Source organism: Asparagus officinalis, chromosome 9 (genome assembly GCF_001876935.1).
Source record: "Asparagus officinalis chromosome 9, Aspof.V1, whole genome shotgun sequence".
NCBI classification, from domain to species: Eukaryota; Viridiplantae; Streptophyta; class Magnoliopsida; order Asparagales; family Asparagaceae; genus Asparagus; species Asparagus officinalis.
This window is the reverse complement of record NC_033802.1, coordinates 11,321,150-11,344,396: the sequence shown is the minus strand read 5'-3', so window position 1 is coordinate 11,344,396 and position 23,247 is coordinate 11,321,150. Positions and strand designations below refer to the sequence as shown.

The window sequence follows — 23,247 nt, the reverse complement described above, 5'->3', positions numbered from 1 at the left end:
TGTCGGACAGCGGGGTTTTCTCAGGGAGCGGGAATTTTTTGAGAGAGAAGTTAGAAACTGCAAGCGACGGGCTGATCCTAGGATTTCAATTTTGCACTATGTGGGGCCACTATCTTAGACGAAAATTTTCTGTATAGGAAAGCATCATACATGGAAATTTTCCATCTATGATGTACCCTAGACGAAAAATTTCCATCTAGTATGCTTTTCCACCTCGGTTGTTTAACTAGACGGAATTATCCATCTAGGTTGTAGAAACCTAGACGGAAATAATTCAGTCTATTTTGTCTTAACCTAGACGGAAATATTTCCGTCTAGTATAATCCGTCTAGAATAATCCGTCTAGGTTGCTTAATTTTTTACTAGTGTTCAAAGCTGTATAATTAGCTATAAATGAGAAAGAAATTCGATTAACTTTTTCCTTATGATCACATTCTTCAGCAGGCAAGCCCTGAATCAGAACAGCTCTCGTACCAGTGGGACTTTGAAACCAAAAGGCCTTCCTTCAGATGGAGTCTACTGAGATTTGCATCTCAAAGCTTTTAATGCTTAAAGTACTGTACCAACTCTCAATTTTCTTGCTCTAATTCTATATACTCCTAACTTTAGTATAAAGATTGCAAAAGACTTTTAGGATTAATGAAGATTTTTAAGAGTCCGCCATTTTGCGCTCTAAAACTATTATACAACCCAAGACCCATTACAGAAGCTATTTTCTCCTCACTTATTCTTTAAAACACCATAACCAAGCATATACAGGCCAAAGTTAACAAGGGAATATATCTAGGTATAATTAGTAACACTCCACATAAACCTAATATATACCCTGTAAATAAGATAGAAATACAAGGCGACTAAAAAATAAAATCTAATCTTACAAGTAATAAAGGTAGGCTTTCCATAAATTAACACTCTCTTCTACTGCAAAAACTCTCTTGGGTCCGTTACATAGCCTGTCAACGCTTGACAAATAGAACTCGTGATGCTATACGAGTTGAAACAAATTTACTCAGGAGGCGTATCTGCAATAACAGAACTACACAGGGGATCTATTTTCAATTAGACGATAGTACAGGGGGGGTCCATCAGCAAATAACCCATAAAATAATTTACGGGATGTAAGTGGTTACATCATCATAGTTTTAAGGGTGCATCTGCAATTAACCCTTTCCACTATTGTTTAACCTCTGATAGGAGAGATTAACAAAAACTACCACAAAATAAGTTTCAACTGTAATCCAAAGACTTGCAACCCTAACAGAATAACTTGCCTTAGGTTCGTTCATTCGGGCTTAAGTGTCTCGGGGACCACCCGAACAAGCTCCACAATTAGGGCTCGCTGGAACATCATAATCAGATTCCTCGAAATTCTGAGAGCAGGTCTTGCCCGCAGAACCTGGGACTGGGAGGGCATAGAAATCCATCCAAACCTTCAACATGAAGAAAGAAAGCTCTGTTTATCAGCTATACTATCTGTTTTAGGCTGACTTTGATAGTTTGAGGAGTAAACATGCTACCTTTTGGGCGGCAGGCACAAGAAATGTCGGAACTTCCACCTTTTCCCCTGTTTATCAGTAAATGATAAACTAGATCAGTACTCGTTTATAACAAACTCTTCATTTATATGCAACGGATTAAGATTTCCCAAATTAATAAAAAAATTAGTAGATGGTGATTCAATTATAATCGATTAATTAATAATAACATGTGATATCATCTTTCATCTAAATGGATAATTGCAAATCTAAAACCGATTGGACCATGAGAAGAAAAACCTCAACATATAGTTCTAGGAGGAAAAGGGACTGCAACTAGATACTGTCTTGAACAGGTTTGCAGTTCAACAGAAGGAAAATGCTAGAGGCACACCCACCAACCACACCCCCAACTACACTCCTCTCTTGCTACAGTACACTGGGGTCCACATGAGAATTTTAAAGAGGTTCTCATGTGGGTCCCAGTGCACTGTAACGAGAGAGGAGTGTGGTTGGGGGTGTGACTGTAGCGCCACCCTCAACATAATTACTCAAAGAGAACCAGGTGTACAACTGTAAATGAATCAAAAACCATAAAAAAGATTTCCGTTAAAATAAACTATTTATGCATATGGATATCCCTAATATAGAAAGTTGTATTTTTAATATTAAACTCATCTACCCTTCGTTCATTAAGGAAATCAGACCTCCAGGATCTTGCAACCACTCACAAGCTCACTGAGCACATCACCCTGTTTGCTTGGTAAGTTGTCTTGTGGACATGGTCTATAACGCAACAATGATTGTGCTCACTGGCATTACATTTTTCCAATCCAGCACTAGATGCCTAAACGCATGGCTTTCTCTTTCTCAAAAGTTCTAAAGTCTAGATCATTTCATCCAACCACTTTGTTAAACCCCCTTCTCCTTTAGATCGCCGGACAGCTAACAAAGGCTCTTTTCAGTGCTGCAGCTTATTGACATCCAAAGAAACTTAGAAAACTTTGGAAGAAACTCAGTTATACTTCTCTTTTTGCTCTCTAAATATTACAAATAGCCCATTCCGTATCAGAAAGTGTCAATATCATGTTCACAAACCAAACCCAGGTTTTTACATGATTCCTTGGAGTACAAGGAGTTGCATTTATTATTTCCAGACAGAAGAAGCTCAGCATTTATGTCAACAAGGAAATATGAATATAAGTCCAAAAGGTGCAGGAATAGAAGAGATGAAGCATCTGAGCTTATGTTGATAATAAAATTAAATATGCATCTAGAACCGACCCCATAATATGTTAAAAGGGGTATTTTGGTGTTCCAATGAAGAATAATAGCCAGAAAATACTGGGAATATGGTTGAAGACTTGAAGTTGTTTCATAAATTATAGAACTTTTACAAAGCAAGCAGGTTTAACATTTAGTTAGCAGTAAGATAAATTAAACAATTTTATGTGTAATTGCTTCAACACCAGAAGCGAAAACTGAACTTCAATAATTGAACTACGTTAGTTGTAAAATGATGCAATTATATAATTCAAGAACCTACCAAGGCTAGAAAAACCTTTATGGCAGCAAGAAAATCCTCAGTCTTTCCACCAGTGCACGAGGCTATATATATTCTAACAATTTTCACATCTTTGCGCTCTCTTGCTAAAGCATGATTATCAGGAGAATGTGGCTGAAACAACATAAAAACATTAGGAGATGACCGCATGGCAGGTAATTATGTATTATTGAAAATAAACCTGGAAGAAGAAAAATATTTGAATAGCAACTAAATCTTACACACCTTTGCAACCAATGGTTCCAACTTGGAGACATCAAATTTGGGATCATGAAAAAAATCTAAATCATAAGAAAATGACTCATCACAAGACCATATATTATGATAGATTGTAATTTTACATAACAGATAAAATATATGTCATCAAGAAGAATGAATACAGTAATACGTACAAACAAATAAAATGTATTAGAAAAAGTTAGGTAAACAGTGAAGAAGTTTAAAGATTGCTCCCAAGATGTTAAAAGTCAGTATGAGCAAATCAATTTAGGTACAATTCTAGCATCTTTGTGAAGGATAGTTTCATAATTACATGTTGCCAGGGTTTGGGACATGAAAACTCACAATTGCCTGGCATATTCATCACTATATAACGGTTCAAAATTAATGGATGTCTTGTCCTGCATGATAGAAGTTATTGGTAGGAAAACAGTATCAAAGATGTAATTATAAATTGTAAAGCAACTATTAGAGCATGTGTCGCTCCCTCGTAGGGGGCCTGAGTTCAATTCTTGTCTGCACCAAAGGCGCCATCTTAAAAAAAACTATTTAGAGAATGTTAGGCAATTGGTCAAAGTAGACTATAATCCACAAAAATGGATTACAATCCATTTTTAGATGTTTCGCAAGTGAACTAAAATAAGGAGTACACCAGATTATCTTTTGGTGGATTATAATCCAAAAGGTCTGACCGTGTAAAAATGATACATATACCCCTCATCATTTCACAAAATCCTAGGCCTCATTTAATAACTCACCATTAAACCCATGTCTTTTTGGTCATTGTGACAAAAGGGTATATTATAATCCACCTATTTGTCAAACGTTCTACTACTAAAAACATATTATAATCCACCAAATCTTTTTCTAACTCAATAATTAAAAAGATTATAATCCATCAAATATACCAAACACTCTAGACTATAATCCACTTGTAATCCACTTGGGTTATAATCGGTCACGCCCCCAAAATATATAGCTTATTTTGAGATGCATGACAACGGCAACACGTGCGAAAAGCATATACTAAGCTTGATGTGCACTTCCATATCACAATTAAACCTTTCAACAAAAGAAACTTTATTGACAAATAAAAGTCTTAAAGCAAAAACTACATTATAATAAGTTCGCTCTAATGAGTTGAAGACTCTTATTACATATGCATATCAACGTGTCTACGATAACTATAAACTCAGCATCAAAATATTATTTAGACGATCCTTCTCATGTCCCAAACTCCATGTTATAGATAAAGCTGTCTAATACTCATCTGAAAAAAGTTCGAAAACATTGGGGTGAGTTTACACTCAGTAAGTAGATAACTTATCATTAGCAAATCAGACAAGTTTAAGAAAATCTTCAATATTAAATATAAGTTATTGTCACAGAGAACAAATTAGGAAACATACAATTTTTGAACAATAAGAAACTTTCATGAATAGCATGTGACTGTCATGAAAGAATATTCACAAAACTTTAAGAAACAAAATGAATGAGCACTAAATACTTTTAAATTATAAAAATCACACTCTGCAAAGCTTCCTTAGTTGTCACACTAAAGCTAAGAAAATTATAGCCTAATAGCATGAGAATGCGCATCGAATTGCTATAGGTCAATCCGGGAATTGAATGTACCTCGCACTACTATAGGTTTGCCCAAATGCTACTTCACTTTTTGCCAAAATATAGGCTTAAACAAATCACTTCACTCCATAGTGGACTTCTGAGGATTTTAACATTTTACAACATTTTCTTTTCACTCAAAATATCACTTGCAATTTTATTTGTATGAAAAGCCATATAATATACTTTAACACTTTTGTAGACTTTCACATATATTTTTTCATGGAAATAGAATATTCATGAATCTATACTAATTAAATTATATTTGTCAAATGTACAACTTATCAATAGATGTCATATGAACAGTAACTTTAAAACATGTTTCCAATAATTTGCATATTAGATAATACTTATCTTGTTAAAGATAAATAACTACTGAATATCAAATTCTTTACAATGTTTTTATGATTGAAGGTAGTACCGCGAGCTTGTATGCCGCTTCACCAACTCACTGAAGAATTTCAAACAGTCACACAAATCATAGACTCAACTTCCCTCGGATTTCAAATCTCTTCACACCTCTTCTAGGAGATGTAGGCGTCAAAAATTGCCTATAGGTTCCCGCATCGCAGTTCGAGACGGAGAGAAGATGATGAACGTCATTATCCGAATCAAGGAGGATTATCTGACACCAACAAGCGTATGAAGCGAATTGGTGAACCGTTGAGGACGTAGCAACAAGCCACCGCAACAGCAAACCAAACGGCTCACGTGCTCGTCAGCCGTTTCCAAGCTAACAAAACACATAAAGTGAATCGGTGAAACGGACAAGTCAACGAAACGACGAAATACGAGTAATGACGAAACAAGTCCAACCTGAACGAACCGGAAAAGCTCCTAGTGGCTAAGTTGCGTCAAAACGACTCGGCCAAAGCCAGTGGCTCCGCCCTGGCCGCGAGCCACCATTTGCTGGCTCACACAGTTTTGAGTCGAAAACGCATTTTCGACAGGTTGCCGCGGGATTTGATCGTTTCAGAGCCTCCCAACTGCTTTGATACTATCTCTGAACGTGGTTAAGCGGTTGTTAACTGCGAATAACGTCAAATCATCAGATCTTATCTGAAAACAACCGAAGCCTATAAATACAAGCTTAGGACCTTCATTTAAGAGGATCTGAAATCAGAAGACGAGGTGCTGTCAAATTGAAGAGTGTAGCACGAATTTCAGAGGAGGGCTAGCAGATCTTGGCGAACTTTAGATAAAGAGGGAGATATTCGAAGGATCTGAGGCTCGTTTCACCTTTTCTCCGGATCAAACTTGGTTTTGATCTTAAGAGTCATAATCTCGCTTGGTCGAGATTATCACTTCTGCGATTAGTTCCTTTGTGAAGTAAGAGCTTTTAATAATCACTCTGTCAACCGAATCTGATCCGCAGCGGTCAACGGACTAACGCGTTCCCGGCACAGGCAAAGATCCTACGCAAACAACGGGTGATAAACGTCTGTTGTGTGTGTTTTAAGAGAGTTGTAATTTTCGTTTTATTTGTGTAAGCGAGAGATCTTATAAAAAGATTTAACTCCTTTTGAATCTATTGTAATCGATAAACATGTAATGGATTCTACAAATAAAACAACTTTCGACGCGAACACGCTAGCGGCCATAGTGGGAGCCATCGGCAGCATAAGAATGTTAGTTCCAACCGACGTTCAACACTTGAAAGATTGAACATAGCGCCGGTACAACCCGTGATGCTTCATAGCCACGCCTAAGCACCGTCTACTAATCCGTCACTGGTTCGAAGCTGTCGATTCGGGTTCCCAATGTATATCTGATCATACCCGAGCTGATATGCGAACCGGCACGGCACATACGGCTCAATGTAGCAATGGTTTCTCACCCGGAAAATTAGATAATCGGGTCTGATGTTTATTAGCCAATCAAAGTAGCCGACGTCAAGACAGGTTCGACTCGTCCCCGACCTTTCCACGTCAATTAACGAATCGTCATATTGGCCCGAAAACCACGGGAAGCATGTGGAGAAAACCCAACATTTATGATTTTGCAACTGTCTCTTTATTTTTGGGAATCCCCGTCCCTTCCACCTACAATTTTCTATCAACTGCAGTAGGGGAATAGACTGGTCTGCAATGTTTGGCGCTGACATCATGTCAGAGCGATAAAGGACAAACCACGCCATCAGATACGTATAGGGGAACTCTACCTTAGCAAGAGCAATCTGAGCCGATGGTTTGTCTTCTCCCTGTGTGAAGGCACTAACTATTTGGCGAAGCCCACGGTGAATATCAGCAATCATCACCAGGAGAAGGAAAAGATTTTTTCGATGGGCGAGCAGAACAGCTGGGTAAAGTACCTCCATTGGCAGAGCGTCCGTAGACTGATAGGGTACCACACACTTCTTCAACTAAATGGCGAGGTAACCCGCTAACAAAGTCATCGGCTAAATGGGCTTTACCGCCTGCCTATGTAGCACGGACACGGATCCGACACGGCCATCCGACACGCCGACACGAGACAAATCCTAAAAAATACATAGGATATGTGTGTTCGACACGTGTGTCCGACACGGACACGACACGGCTTCATGTTATGCGTGTCCGTGCTTCATAGTGGAACTTAGTTCCTATAGGGAAATCACTCTTAATGCCAGCGGTGGTGTAAGATTGAGCGATGGATTTCTTGATCAGCTCATTAACCTCTGATGGAGTTAACGACGCCAACTCGTAGATCGCTTCGCCGGAGATGCTATCCAAATTCTTGAATAAATAATTCGCGAATCTCTTTAAGCTTATTTGTGGTCGCGGCTATTTTGATAACGGGTCAGCGCCTGCCAGAGCTATTTGGTAATGACAGGTGAGATCCCACAAGGGGTTATAGCGGTTGGGCGCTTGTAGCTTCAACTGATGCAACTCCCGATTTGAAGAAAAATACTCTTGGTACACCATATTCCCCATCAGCAAGCCGGAAACTTTGTGCATCTCGTGAAGAGCTAACCCTAATTCCCTGTGCTTCGTCAGAAAAATATTTGTGTCTGGGATCATAAAGCTCTAGCAACCCAAGAAAATGAGGGATGCTGATCGACAACCCATGCATGGTGGCGCGAATAACTGCATATAAACCGCTGGCTTTCAGCTCTTCATCCCACTGGTTGAGAACATAGCTGGTTAGACGAGCTCACCAGAACTTGCCCGAAGAATGAACCCAACTGTAACACATGTGACCCGTCGCAGGCATTTCCCGCTCCAATCTCGCGAGACGATTCTTCAAAGTGTTAGCAACTGTAAACAGTTCACCTCGCGGCGGGTCATTCAGTCCCAACACATTGGGATGTAATCCGGTGACGAGGTTTCTATCACTTGAGTCGGGAACGGCCTGATGGGTGATGTATTCGCAATGGATGCGGTCATGTTCCTCCGTCAAGTCCCACGATATCTCCCGTGTGACAACTTGGCACCGCAATTCAGTCAGCGAGCAATGACGAGAAATTGAAGGAAGATATAGAAAGCCCCCATCATCTTTGTGCAGCCAATGCTCAGCTTCGAGAGATACGACGGCCGAGTCTTCAACAGAATCGCCGAATAGATAGTCTGGTTTCCTTAAAGAATGAGTAGAGCTGGAATTCTTGACCAGAGGTGCGTCGGTGATCAGCTGTCGTAGGATATGGCGATCTCCCTTCCAAACCAGCTGAGTAAGTCTTCAGGCCCACCCGGAGCGAATTGGGGAATAGCCGGGATAGGCATAGGATCATCAATAGAGGCATAAGCCTCACTGCATCGGCCTTCCACCGCATTGGAGTTAAATGCCTTTGGAGGGAATTCGATTGAAACAAGTAATGCATATTTATTAAACGCAGTTACAAGAATGTCCCTTTTAAGGCAATACAAGCGTTGAACTCATCTCACGGATCTGTGAGATAGAGTCACGGTCCTGTAATTGACGAGACGATTTCAACTATATTAAGTACACGGAGGATAAGCTACATTATCACACAAACAACACGACAATATACATCGTCCTACGTAATGCGATACAGTATGAAATCGCCTCTTATTGCCTTAAGACGCGTATTGACCAAGCAAAACGCATCTTTTAAAGCGTCCACCCTCATAAATGAGGATGTCAGCTCTTCCCAATTGTCTCACCAAGGAGAACAAAGCGGTGATACAATATACGATATATATTAACATTGAATTCACAAACGAAAGGGCAATAAACATGTACCTGTGCAAGCAAAAGGCTCTGGCTCAGGTGACTAAGTAGTTGAGCGACCCCTCAAGACACGCGACCTCTTCAGCGACATGGCTAATCTGCAAAGAAAATCAGTGGTTCAGTTACGTCGAGAAGTGAGAAGCATCAGTCCAATACAAAAAGGGAAATTGCAATTTTTGACTAAAATTCTATAAAAATAGGATTTTCCGATTAAAAATCCAATTAAACCTACGTCATATCCCTAATTCAAGTTGGAGCGGGGGAAATCAAATATGCTAACCTGAAGGAAATAAGCTCGATTTTCATACAAAGTCAAGCGAATGGACGCGACTGTCAACTAAAACTCATGGAGATAATTTGGATTCTCAACCGAGTGTACACAACCAAACGGTTCAAGATTTCGACATCGACAAAGGTTTGAAATTAAGAAGTTTGGTCCAATCTACACGCACAACCAAACTTGGTGACCATACACAAAAAGGAAATCACCATCAAGACATGGGTTTCGCTATCATTCAAAATAAAAAAAAAGGAGTACGACATGTGCGCGAGTTCAGTTTTCGTACATGACTACAAATCTAAACCAGGTGACCAGTTGTAACAAAGCTATAGGGTCCGGTCATGATCACAAATCTCGAGGGTTCAATTAAACCTCGCATACAACCAAGCTTCACGTGCAAAACTCATTTAAACCTTCATCCAAAATCAAGCATCCAAATATAGTCCCCATACAAAATTGAGTTTCAGGGATTTGATTCAGACTCAGTACACATCCAGAGCTTAGGTGATCACCCAAATTCTTAAAGAAGGGTATCCTCGGCCATTGTCGAAATTTAGGACATGGAAGATCAAGTATGCAGGACTAAGGTAACAAGCTCAGATTAACATATGGGCAAAACGTTTCGGCTATCCCACAAAGTTCACAAGGTCATCCAAGACTGAAGCATGAGTATCGACTTAAATTTCAAGCTATATACATGGTTGTGGACAAGAGCTAAGGGTCTCGGCTGTACACAGGTTCTAGAATTAAAGCGCCAACAAATCAAATTAGGGTTTCGGCCCTAACCCCAAACACCCAAAATCGAAGATAAAAAAGCGGGGATGTAGGTCAAAATTGAAGCCATGCAGGAGTGAAGTTCTTACCTGAGTTCGAAGAAGGATTAAGGAGAATGAAGCTTTGCCAAGAGAACCCACAAGTGCTCGAGCCCAAATCAAAATCAAACCGAAACCCTAGCTCCTAATTCGTGAACTTGGTGGGGTTTATGGAAGATTTGGGAGATTTACAGAGAGAGGGAAGGACTAAGAAGAATTCGAGTGGGAGAAGAGTTTGAATATCAAGAGAAACCCGAAAGAAAAGAGGAAGAAGAAGAGGAGATCAGACTCTTAAAACCCCCAAAACCGAACCCTGAACCGAACCCAAATCGAACCCAAACCAACCTTGAACCAACTAGCCCCCAACCTCAGTTGACTCGCACGCATGCGAGCCACCAAATACTGGCTCACAGCGGCTACACTCGCACGAAATGCTGGCTCGCACGTGTGGCGAGCCTCGAGGGTGTTTCGCATACATTTTTGCTCATTTTCGAGTATTTTTTATTTATTCTAGGGGCGTATTCATACTCCAATGGGTATACGAGTCTAAACTGTTTCCTATCCTTAACGGGGAATTTCTGGAGAATATTTTACAGAATATTCTTAAAGATAACCTGATAACCTCCGACGGGTATATGAGGTTAAACTAATTCCTGAAACTCCCAGGAGTATATGAGTATAGACTGGTTCTCGTTCTAACATCTTAAGAACGTAAACTGTGTAGACTCCGGTTAACGTATTAGTATAAACTGTGTTCACGCCGGTCAACGCGTGACGAGGAAGATCGACGCGAGTCAACACCATTCGACGCGAGTCGACGCCATTTAACGTATGATGATGAAAGTCAATAACGGTCAATGCGAGTCAAACCCCGTTCAACGCAAATTGACGCCGATCAACGCGTCGATAGTCTCGCCAAAACAAGGCTCAGGATTATTTTCAATTCCAAATTAACCCGGGAAGTTCAATCGTGATTCAAATGAGAATTCCCGACGAAGATGATCAGTTGAACGTCGATTCAACGACACGAGCTAATTAAAATATCAACACGTAAGTCTAAGTTCGAGATTTCGACGACGGTCAGACGATAAATGCAGCACCGGATGAATTTTAGCTATTCGACAAAATACTGAATGGACTGAAAGCTGAAGAAATCAAAGAACTGAAGGCTAAGTGTATCATATCCAAAGTATTTCAAACTCCTCTATAAAAGAAAGAGCCTGAAACACTTTAGATGAGGTATCTGTAGGCGTAAAAAATTACCTATAGGTTCCTGTATCGCAGTTCGAGACGGAAAGAAGACGATGAACATCATTATCCGAATCAAGAAGGATTATCTGACGCCAACAAGCTCATGAAGCGAATCGACGAACCATTGAGGACGTAAAAACAAGCCAACAAAACGAAAAATCAAATGGCCCGCGTGCTCGTCAGCCGCCTCCAAGCTAACGAAACGCATAAAGCGAAACAGTGAAGCGGACAAGTCAACGAAACAACAAAATGCGAGTAACGATGAAACAAGTCCAACCCGAACGAACCGGAAAAGCCCCGGGTAGCCGAGTCGCGTCAAAACGACTCAGCCAAAGCCAATGGCTCGGCCCAAGGCCGGGGGGAGCCACCATTTGGTGGCTCGCACAGTTTTGAGCCGAAAACACGTTTTCGACGGGTTTTTGCGGAATTTGATCATTTCAGAGCCTCCCAACTGCTTTGATACTATCTCTGAACGTGGTTAAACGGTTATTAACTGCGGATAACGTCAAATCATCAGTTCTTATCCGAAAACACTACAATCGAAGCCTATAAATACAAACCTAGTGCCTTCATTTAAGAGGATCTGAAATCAGAGAGCGAGGTGTTGTCAAATTGAAGAGTGAAGCACGAATTTCAGAGGGCTAGCAGATATTGGCGAACTTCAGCATAAAGAGGGAGATATTTGAAGGATCTGAGGCCCGTTTTACCTTACCTCCGGGTCAAACTTGGTTTTGATCTTGAGAAGAATCATAATCTCGCTTGGTCGAGATTATCACTTTTGCGATTACTTCCTTTGTGAAGTAAGAGCTTTTAATAATCACTCTGTCAACCGGATCTGATCCGCGACGGTCCATGGACTAACGCGTCCCTGGTACAGGCAAAGATCCCACACAAACAGCGGGTGATAAACGTCCGTTATGTGTGTTTAAAAAGAGTTGTAATTTTTGTTTTATTTGTGTAAGCGAGAGATCTTATAAAAAGATCATGTCCTTTTGAATCTATTGTATTTTACAAATAAAACAATTTTCGACGCGAACATGAGACACCTTTAAAAATACATGATCAACTTCTTAAAATTCTAGATCTCTCTTACTACGATCAACATAACTCTTTTGTCGACTTTGTGTATTACGAATATGTTTCCTTATCAAGTAGATCTTGTCTATAGCTTGTTACACCACCTCAGGTCCAAAAGTTTTCTTTCTCCAACATCATCCCAGTGTATATGTGAACTACACTTCCTTCCGTACGGAGCCTCATACAGTGTCATCTTAATGCTTGACTGGTAAATTTTGTTATATGCAAACTCTGCCCATGGTAAATGCTCCTCCTATGATCCTTTCAAATCAAGGATACAACGTCTTAACATATCCTCGAGAGTTTGAATCGTGCTCTCTAACTAACCATACATTTGTGGATGATATGCTGAGCTAAAATAGATTTACTCTGAAGGGCTTTGTGCACACTTTTCCAATACTCAAATACGAATCTAGGATCCTTATCAGATATTATCTCCACTGGTATACCATGAAGTCTGACTATTTCAGCAATATACAATTTCGCAAGCTTCCCCAAGGAAAACTTCATATTGATCAGCAAGAAGTGAGCCGACTTAGTTAGATAGTCCACTTTCCTCTCTTGATTGAAAATAGATACACGAGTTCTAGATAATCAAATCATCCCTAAAGTGATATCATAATCATGCATATCAAGAATGATCAATTCTGTTGGAAGCTCTCTATCCCTTATCTTTATCTTGCTTTTGTAAGACTTATTAGATATCTGTATACTATCTCCTGGTGTGCTAATATGCATTCATGCTCTAGTGTATCTCAAGGAAAATCTTGCTTCCTAACAAATTGTGCAGTAATAAAAGAATGTGGAGCTCCAAAATCAAAGAATACTCGAGCAAAAGTAGAATATATAGGCATGACGCCACATTATTATTTGCCGAGCCTCTTACTTGATTAGAGAGTAAACTCAAGCCTTAGATTGAGAACACTGATCACTTTGAGGTGCCTTATGAATCAAAGTTTCATTCAACTTGGGACAATCTGAAATCTTGTAATCCTTTTGACCACACCTTAGCCAAGTACATTCACTCCCCAACAAGTCTTTGCATCATGGTTTGGCTTATCACATATGGTGCATCTCATCGATTTCTGTTTCATAGTTTGCTTTTCTTTTAAATCCACGTGTTCTCTTTTTTTGCCAGTGCTTATTATTGCCTCCACGCCCGTCTGATCGGAACCTCTTTTTCATATCATCATTCTTGCGTTCATCAATTGAGAATTTCTTCACTCCTTCTCAATCACTAAAGCTTTTTTAATACCCTACATAAATGAAAAGTTTAAAAGAGCTCACTTAAAACCTTATTTCAGGTTGCACTCTCCTTAAAACGACATGCTCTATCTTATTTGATTGCAACAAACAGGGGTGCAAACTTGGATAAATAAGTGAATTCCTCCTCGTACTCGGCAACAATTTTATCATTTTGCTTCAGTTCACAGAATTCCTTCTCCTCCTGGCGAACAGTCTTTGGAAAGTACTTCTCATAGAAGTCTTAGCACCATCTACTAGAATTCTCTACTGCATTTGCCACCAGCTATATGCACGTCCTTTCAACATATAGATTGCATAAGTCACTTTTTCTCCCTCAAGACACCTTATATAAGTAAAGACTTTCTCCATCTCTGTGATCCAGTCTTCAGCTACTATAAAATCAACACTTCCTTCGACGGTAGGCGGTGTCAACCTCTTAAACTCCGCCATACCACTTCGCAATCGAGGATGATCATCATCTCGAGGTTCTTGCTGTTGATTAAATTGTTGCTACTGATTTTGCACTATAGTGGTGAGATTTTGCATCACTTACAACATAGCATTTGCATCCGTTTGATTCACTCCAGAACAAGACCCATGTGCATTTCTATTACCAAAATATTTGCCCTAAAGTCTAGTGAAAATCGCTTTCCCGAGTTGAAAGAGTGCTCGTGGTGTTCCTAACCATCTAGTTATATAGCAAATAACCAATATGTCAATGACCACTAAAAACAACTCTAAAACTTATTTGTAAGCACTACTTTTATAAACTTCTAAGCCTAGAACTTCTAAACCTAAGCTCTAATACCACAACTTGTCACGCCGCAAAATGCGCAACTTATTTTGAGATACATGACAACGGCAACACGTGTGAAAACACATGTTAAGCCAGCTATGCACTTCCACATCACAATTAAACTTTTCAATAAAAGACTTTATTGACATATGGAAGTCCAAGAGAAAAAACTACATTATAACAAGTTCACTCTAATGAGTTGAACACTCTTATTACATAAGCATATCAACATGTCTTAGATAACTATAAACTCAGCATCAAAGCATTATCTAGACGATTCTTCTCATGTCCCAAACTCCATGCTATAGATAAAGCTGTCTAATACTCATTTGAAAAAGACTGAAAATATTAGGGTGAGTTTACACTTAGTGAACAGATAACTCATCATTAGTGAATCAGATAAGTTCATATTGTCAACCAGAACAAATTTGGGAAACATACAAATTTCGAACAATAAGAAACTTTCATGAATAGCATCCGACAGTGTCATAAAAGAGTATTCACAAAACTTTAAAAAAACGAATGAGCACTAAATACTTTTAAATTACAAAAATCACACTCTGCAAAGCTTCCTTAGTTGTCACACTAAAGCTACGGAGATTATAGCCCGATAGCATAGGAATGCGCATCAAATCGCTACAAATCAACTTAAGAACTGAATGTATCTAGTACTACCATAGGTTGCCCAAATGTCACATCACTTTTTGCCAAAAATGGTCACTTTAACAATAGTCGGTACATTCGATGCCATATGATTGGCTTAAACAAATCACTTCACTCCATAGTGGACTTCTGAGGATTTTAACATTTTACAACATTTTCTTTTCACTCAAAATATAACTTGCAACTTCATTTGTACGAAAAGCCATATAATATGCTTTAACACTTTTGTAGACTTTCACATATATTTTTTCAGGAAAATAGAATATTCATGAACCTACATTAATTATATTATGTTTGTCAAATGTACAACTTTTCAATAGATGCTATATGAACAGTAACTTTAAAATATATTTTTAATAATTTGCATATTAGATAATATTTATCTTGTTAAAGATAAATAACTACTCAATATCAAATTCTTTATCAAATTTTCTACGATTGAAACAGAAATAACATGTATGATCCAATAATTTATCTTTACTGAAATAAGACTACTATATATGATAGACTATTTTTATACCAAAATTTTTAATTAAAAAACTAATGATAATAAATCCACTCACCTTGATAAATCTAACAAAAGTTTCATAGAACTATAATCTAAGAAGCTTACTCCTCGATCAAACCTATAAGCATGCAATATACATAAATTTTCTAGCACAACTATGTCAGACATAGAACCAATATTTCTGGTTCTGAGGGGTTTTCTATAATGGTGTGTTTGGGAGATGACTAAGCGAAGGAAGGGAAGGGAAATTTTTTCTCTTCCTTCTCTCCCTTCTTTACCCCCCAATTTGGAGGGTAAGATTTTAGTTCAATTTTCCGTCTCATTCCCTTCTATCCTTCTAAATGGAACTCTCCAACAACGGTAAACCAAAATTTCTCTTCTCCTCCCCTTCTCTATCCTCCATCCAAACAGGCTATAAATATTTTTGTTCTTTGAACAAAGAGGACTTATAACTAAACTATTCTAGCAACAAATCTCTATAGGAAAATTTCCATTCCTCTTCTTCCTATTATGTTTGTTGTCTACACCAGAACCCAAATGGGTTTGGTTGGGTTCGGTGGTCATGGTGGTCACCTCCTGAAGCCACAAATGGCCGGAAGTTGTTAGACATCGTCGGAGATGATGTCAGCGATGGGAAAAAGTTATCTTTTTAACCTATACAGTAACCCATAAAACATAGCAAAAAAATTCACTAACCTTTTGAAGCTCAAATCTCCTTTTTTTCAACTCTCTGTGATCTCTATATTTCTTTCTTTCTTTTTTTTTCGTTTCTTTTAGAGATCATGGGGAATAGTTTTATAAAAAAATCCCTATGGCTTTAGAGCTCTATAACCCCCATCTTAAATGTAATTAATTAAAAAATAAAAGCCCCCTTTAAACTCTTTTCAGTTATAAATTTACTTTATTTAATTGAAGAAAAAGAAAACAAGTCTCTACATAATCGATTTGTGAATTATATAACCCAAGTGGATTATAACCTCAAAGTTCACAAACATGCACAAACATGCACAAAACATAATGATTTCTCAAGAATTTCCTTTCTTAGGTCATGGGTTCAAATCCTCAAAACAGCCTCTTCGCATGCGGGGGTAAGGCTGTGTACATTCTTACCCTCCCCAGAGCCCACAAGGATGGGAGCCTCGTGCACTAGGCTACCCCTTTTTTATTACTAGCATAGTCGCACATGCATATGCATGTGCAAGAGACCCAAAATCATCTTTAATAAATTTCTATATGTCAAAAATACATATTAGATTCAATTATAATGTGAGATTTTAAAACCTGAAGAAACATCCTTTTATCTTATGATGGAAGATAAGATTTTTATCATCTATTAATATCGCATGTATTAGTTTTATTTCTTTTGTTGCTAAATAAGATGCATGTGCCTTATGCACAAAACTTATAATTTGCAACAAAATAAAACTTATATCTTATACTTTTGACATTCTTTGACTCTTTTATACATGTTACTATTCCTGAAAGATATTTATAATTTTCATTTGTATTCCTTTCAGAACCTAAACTATAATAGATAATAGATATGTAATTATATGGACCCAAATAGGCAAATACTATTCATGCAATATTATAGAAAATAAAAAATAAAAAAGGAAAAGAAAGAGAAAATGTTTGCATGATACGGAATATTCCAGAAAACAAAAAAAAGAAAGAAAATGAAAACAAAGCGAAAGTTGTCCCTTATTAATTTACCTTTTTGCCCTTCCAATTATAGTACAAACGAGAATATCCACCATTTTAGTTTGCCGCCACTTGGCTCATTATATAGTAGTATAGATAAATACTCATAGAACAAATAATTTAAGCATCACAACTTCAAGTAAGTTCCGACCTCTAGGTACTTGAACGTAGTTGCCTCTGTAGGAACAACTCCATTTCTACCTCCCGCTTCAATAACCATGTTACACAAAGTCATTCGCTCTTCCATCAGATCAAGCATAAATGAATATGCTACTTGACTTCAATAGAATCCTAGATGTGAAATTACATTATAATCGACTTACACTTAAAACTTTCAACAGTAGAACTAATGAAACAAGGCAGGTTCATACACTGTATGTAGCGCCAGAAACAGTCATTTCACTAATAATCTACCACGAAACAGGGTAGGTTCATACACTGTCAAAGATTATGAAATAAATTACTGTCGGCAGAAAAAATATCTAAACAAATGTAAGATTGAAATCCTAAATACAGATAGTAACAGAATAGAATGTTCAACATCCACCAAACTAACCTGCAAAATCAAATCCTTGGCTAGCAAATAGTCAGGCATGTCCCCATCCAACTGTGCAATGGCCTTCTGAATAGTTAGATTGCTAATTTAATAAAATTATATCTTCTCTACTTTGTGGTAAATTGTTCTTTGTGGCACTTTGTTTAACAAGTGCCTCTACATTGAATCCAATACTTCATAGCAATTATCTCTTTCAAGCTTTTCCGTCTGTAAGAATAACTGGTGTTCAAGGATTAAGATAATATCTATTTTCTATGATTTTCTTGGCTAGGGATTAGGTAACAGAGCGTTAATGTCAAGTTGACATCATTAAAATTTCTTCTTCTTTTTTAAAGAAGTTTCATGCTCCATGGCGAACCCAATGTTAATGTCAGAAAGGCTTCATGGTAATGACGATTACTTTGTTTCTTGACACTGCAGTCAACACAAAAAATCAACTGACAGAAGCCAACAAAGAAGTGCACAACGAACTTTTTTTTTTAAACCTTGAACAGAAGTTTTCCAGTGCCCATGACAAAACCTACATCAGTATTACCAATACTGGTAGCAAACTGATCAAATGCTCCAGCATTGCGGGTGTGTGAATCGGTGCCAAGCAAAACCTAAGCACAGAATCGTAGATATTGGAATGAGTTAACCACTAAAACAACTTGACAGTACGGTAAATGAATTACAAATGATACTCACCTCTCCAGGTTTGCAGTGCCCTTCTTGGGCAAGAGCAATGTGGTAAACACATTTGTAATCTGGATAAGCCTGCAGGATCAAAAGGAAATTAACAATATAGAAGTGAAGGACTCAATCTTAGACATGAAATAAAAATGGTAGTCAAGTTATTTTTCGCCTTTAAAAGCATCAGCTACAATAAAAGAAGATTACAGAAGATACCTTGAAGCCTACAAGGTCTTTAATGTCATAAAAATATTTAATATTCTGTTCATTACAGAAGTCCTCAAGATGTCAACATTCCTGTTCGCACGTTCGTCGCTAGTAAAGATACAATGGTCCAGTACAATAACAACCTTCTTACGGTTCCAAACCTTTAATTAATAGGGGAAAAAGTTCAAGTATTTAGCTAAGAAAAATATCCTCATCAGACTGAAATTTAAAATTTTTAGATACTAGATTAAACCAGAACAAATTCTGTTTTCCCAAGGGAAATACCATGCCTTTATTGCAAAAAACAAATGGTTTCTTGGGAAGGTAAGCAGAGTTTTTAACCAGATCTCATGCAGAAGATGAATAAGGAGCAACACAAAGGCTACATGTGAGTGTGATTGAAGCAGTTACCACAAGAAATTAGCTTTACCACCATCGATCCTGTGACTTTAAGATGTATGAGCAAACTACAATCTACATTAATAATCCAATCTTCCATAAGGATAGAGCATACCTTGATCGACTATCATTTTGTTCGAGATAAAGTTTGGTGGTGGATTCTAAAACAATAACTGTAAAATCAGGGCATGTGATTAATTGATTTAAATTCTCAGGTCATTTTACCAAATCACTGTTTATTTATGGCCAAAAGGAGTTAAGAGATATACCCTTCTCTCTAAACATATATAAGAAATTCCACATAACCCTTCTCTCGAAAGGCGTACTTTTTACAACCCATAAATTTCTCTTGAAATGAATAACAAGCTCAAAGGACGGAACGTTTTGTTGCTCATGCTCAGTGGTCATGAAGTGCTACTTAAATCTTTCCTTGCTTCAAATGTATCATGTTAAATGAGTCCTGGTCTACTCAAAAAAGAAAAACTATATTTAAAGTGAGAGTCTAATTTTTCTTAGAGGTTCAAGCTGAAGGCTATCATCTCTTGCTAGAGGCTTAGGCCCGTCTCTAAAGGAAAAATATTATCAGGATGTTCAGGTTTTGCAAGATCGGCAAAGTGAACAACAACTTTCTTAAGGTAGGTGGGAATTCATTTCAAACCCAAGACTGTACATGTTTAATTACTCAAGGCAAAATATATTCCTCGATCTTTCATTTTGGGGTTGTTCAGGTTGTTGCAAAAATATGTTTTAGTAAATATTGTAGTATCTTAAACAAATGATGTAGGAAATCAATTCTGAACCCAATGTTTGGATATCTGCAATTTTATCATGGGAAATGTATTTCCAGTGCAAATTCAGTATTTGATTGAGAAACAATTGGTGCAAAAGCTACAATTTTCCCATTTGGAATCTGAAAGATATTTTGTAATGAGATGGAAATACTTTTTAGTTTTAAAGATCCATTAAGGATGAACCATTTGTTCCGAACAAATTGCCTGCCACATGTGCTATGGTTTTTTCTATGAATTAAGTTCTTTTACCTTTCTCAGTCATAATGTTCGAAACCAAATGAGTGAAACATAAATTCAGTTGCCTAGTATCTACTTCTCTATACCTATTTCCACACAAGCAAACAGCCCCTTGGTTGCAACCTCATAATGCCTTACATTTTCGAAAGCAACATGATAGAAGTGAATCACAAACCTTGGCGGTTCTGCCCAAACTCCCTCTTGAAGATCCCAATCGTCCCCGGCCCACAAACATCGTGGGTCATCAACACATCAACATTCACCCAAACATTATCCCCAGGCTCCAAGCTCGATCTCTCCGAAGCCCTCGCCAAAATGTTTTCAGTCATGGTCATAGCGTGTTTCACCTAAACAAGAATCAGCAATAAGCAATAACAATTCTGCAATTTCCCAGTCAAATGAAGAGAGCTAAACCAACAAAGAAGAAAGAACCCAACTGAACCAGTGGATGCTGGAGACCGCCGAGGCTGCGGTGGTGCCATGACTGCTAGGGTTTTGTTCAAATCTCGATTTCGACATTTATTTGCAGTAGTTGGACATCCTAATTCCATATATAGAAGAGTAAAGTATACAGAATCAAACTCAGCAATCAATTTAGATTCAGTACAAAAAGGGGCAGAGTTAAAGGAAGGACCTTTTTCCCATAGATACTAGAGCTTTCTTAGCCTACGCAAAAGGAATGAATCTATCAAATTGCAACCTAGCGAGAAATTTATCAAAACAAGAAAAAGATGAGGAAATCGCAGAAACGAAGGCGAAAATGAAAGAACAAACTACCTGCGACGGCGACGGCGGTGACAATGGCGGTGGGCATGGCGGCGGATGAGAGAGACAAGAGCAGAAGATCAGAGGAGCACTGCTGACAGCTGAGAACCGCCTTGAGATAGCGGTTAGTGGGGGTTAGTGGGGTTTATTAGCAAATAACCAACAGGCACTCCCAAACAGTAACTTTTGAGAGTGGGTTGCCGAAAATGCCCTTTTGATATGTTGAGGGTGTTTTTGGAATGGATTTGGCCGGTTTTGGTTTGGGAGAAGGGCAATTTAGTCCTCACACACCCCAAAGTTACTGTTTGGGAGTGTGAATAGTTGGACCCGTTTATTAGATGGTGTAAAGCGTGATAATTTTTGGTAATGTACTTTTAGCTGATAATGTGATTGGGATTTTATTTTAATAGGTTATTCATTGGGATAATGAGATTGTGACCGCTGATGTTAAGTGATCAAATAGTCAATTATATTGTAGGTGTGAGGTTAATGAAGGACTGCTCTCTTCTCCGAATATCTGATTCTGAGTTGAGTAGCTGAAGCCTGCATAAAGAACAGCTCGTGAGAGCACGGGGCTTGGTTCCCCCGACGATCAAGTCAGCTGGTGAATTTGAGTGAGGAAATGAAGAACTGCGTAAGCTCTTTTGTGTAGCGCAATTAGCAGGTGTTGCTTAAGGTAGCTTAGAATAACTTAGATTCCAGCCCCCACTCTGTTAGAATAGTACCACTATTTATAGTGGTGCTGAAATAGCAGAACTGTCATTGTGGTCGAGCACAATATGGCAGTGAAGAAGTATGGGCTGACGGTTGCGTCAGCACCTGCTTTATAGATGTCGGCTGGCGACTAGAAAAAAGATCATCTCAGCATTAAATGAGAAGCGATGAGAAAAGATCATCTCAGCATTAAATGAGAAGCGATTGGAGGCATGGCGGTGCTGACGTGGTCTGATGACTCATGAAGACTATCGGGGCTAAAGGCATGATGGTGTCTGCCACACATTAAATGTGATGCCGACACATTGATAGTGGGAGAGGCTTGAGTTCGAAGTCATTCTCTAACTTGGTCGAGAAGTAACACCTCTCTAGTCGACCTAGCAAAGGGTCGAATAATTGGTCGAGTGGGCTCGTAGCGAGTCCTCCTCGATAAGAGGACCAACAAGTACCGCCCTTCGAGTTATCCTAAGGGGATGTCGACTCGGCGGGTCGACTAAGTTGAGATCCTTTGTAGTCTTGGTTGCCAATTTGATTGGAGCATTGCATGTAGAAGTACACATGTCCGTTGCAGGCACAGGACTACACTTTGACGATTGAAACACCATAACAGTTGGCCCCTTTCGCTTGGAGTCGGCTTGAGCCAGGTCCGAGTGAAATAAGAGCAGCTTGGGATGGACGTGGGTGTGCATTAATGAGGGAGCTGAAAAGTCTCTTTAGATTAGACGTGGCTAACGTCACCACACATTATTTTTGACTATCACAGCTCTGTTTTTCTTGGCAGATTGCAGGCTGTTCGAGGTGAGTGGGCTGCGCCTCGATCCCTGAGATGTCACTTCAAATTCTGACAAATAATCTTAATCGTTAGACAAGGCTTGATCCGACCATTCAGATTCCGACAGCTGTAAAGTCAATTGTATATATATAGAGCTTGAGCCAGGGAGATGGGTCAGATCGGGATCCACTCTACTTGAGGCATCTGGAATTTGGCTTGCCGTAGCCCTTACATCCTTTCCTCCAGCAATTCTTTATGGTGCTAGGGGTATCGCCGACCCAGATGAAGCTGATCGCCATCGCAACTTTGGTGGCGTTCGTGGGGGTTTGCCACTGGTTGGCAATAAAGCCATCCTTGTGGGTATTGGGCCGCCTGGTGACGGTGAAGGTGAACCAGACTGAACCCCACTTTCATTTTCAAATTGTGGGGAAGTTCGTGTAAGTGTCAAAAAATGCTAATAGATATCCCAAGCATAGAGAAGATCACTCAAAAATTCACAAGAAAATGATTTCATACTGTTTTCGAAAAAAATTCAAAAGCAAGTATGAACTGTCTCGCCAGCGGGACAGTCTTTGCTGTCTCGCCAGCGGGACAGTCTTTGCTGTCTCGCCAGCGGGACAGTCTTTGCTGTCTCGCCAGCGGGACAGTCTTTGCTGTCTCGCCAGCGGGACAGTCTTTGCTGTCTCGCCAGCGAGACAGTGTTGAAATAGTCAAAGCTACATTTGTAACTGCCCTACACGTGTCCATTAACTG

General features: G+C 38.9%; 1 protein-coding gene across 4 annotated transcripts; it reads right to left on the bottom strand.

Annotated features, from left to right (window-relative positions):
* Positions 1,029–21,148, bottom strand: LOC109824850 (3-isopropylmalate dehydratase large subunit, chloroplastic-like). Of its 4 annotated transcripts, none has more exons than XM_020391506.1 (11): positions 21,021–21,148; positions 20,878–20,943; positions 20,681–20,784; positions 20,419–20,590; positions 18,625–18,693; positions 18,423–18,539; positions 17,938–17,988; positions 3,265–3,320; positions 3,022–3,153; positions 1,518–1,564; positions 1,029–1,453 (listed from the first exon to the last, which is right to left on the bottom strand). In XM_020391506.1, exons 4-9 carry the CDS (start codon positions 20,476–20,478, stop codon positions 3,126–3,128), a joined length of 381 nt encoding a protein of 126 aa, XP_020247095.1. In that variant the 5' UTR covers positions 20,479–20,590; positions 20,681–20,784; positions 20,878–20,943; positions 21,021–21,148; the 3' UTR covers positions 1,029–1,453; positions 1,518–1,564; positions 3,022–3,125. The 4 variants fall into 4 exon arrangements, 3 of the variants coding, with proteins under 3 accessions (XP_020247095.1, XP_020247093.1, XP_020247094.1); XM_020391504.1 differs by having other exon boundaries at positions 1,029–1,430; XM_020391505.1 differs by having other exon boundaries at positions 1,029–1,430; positions 20,878–20,909.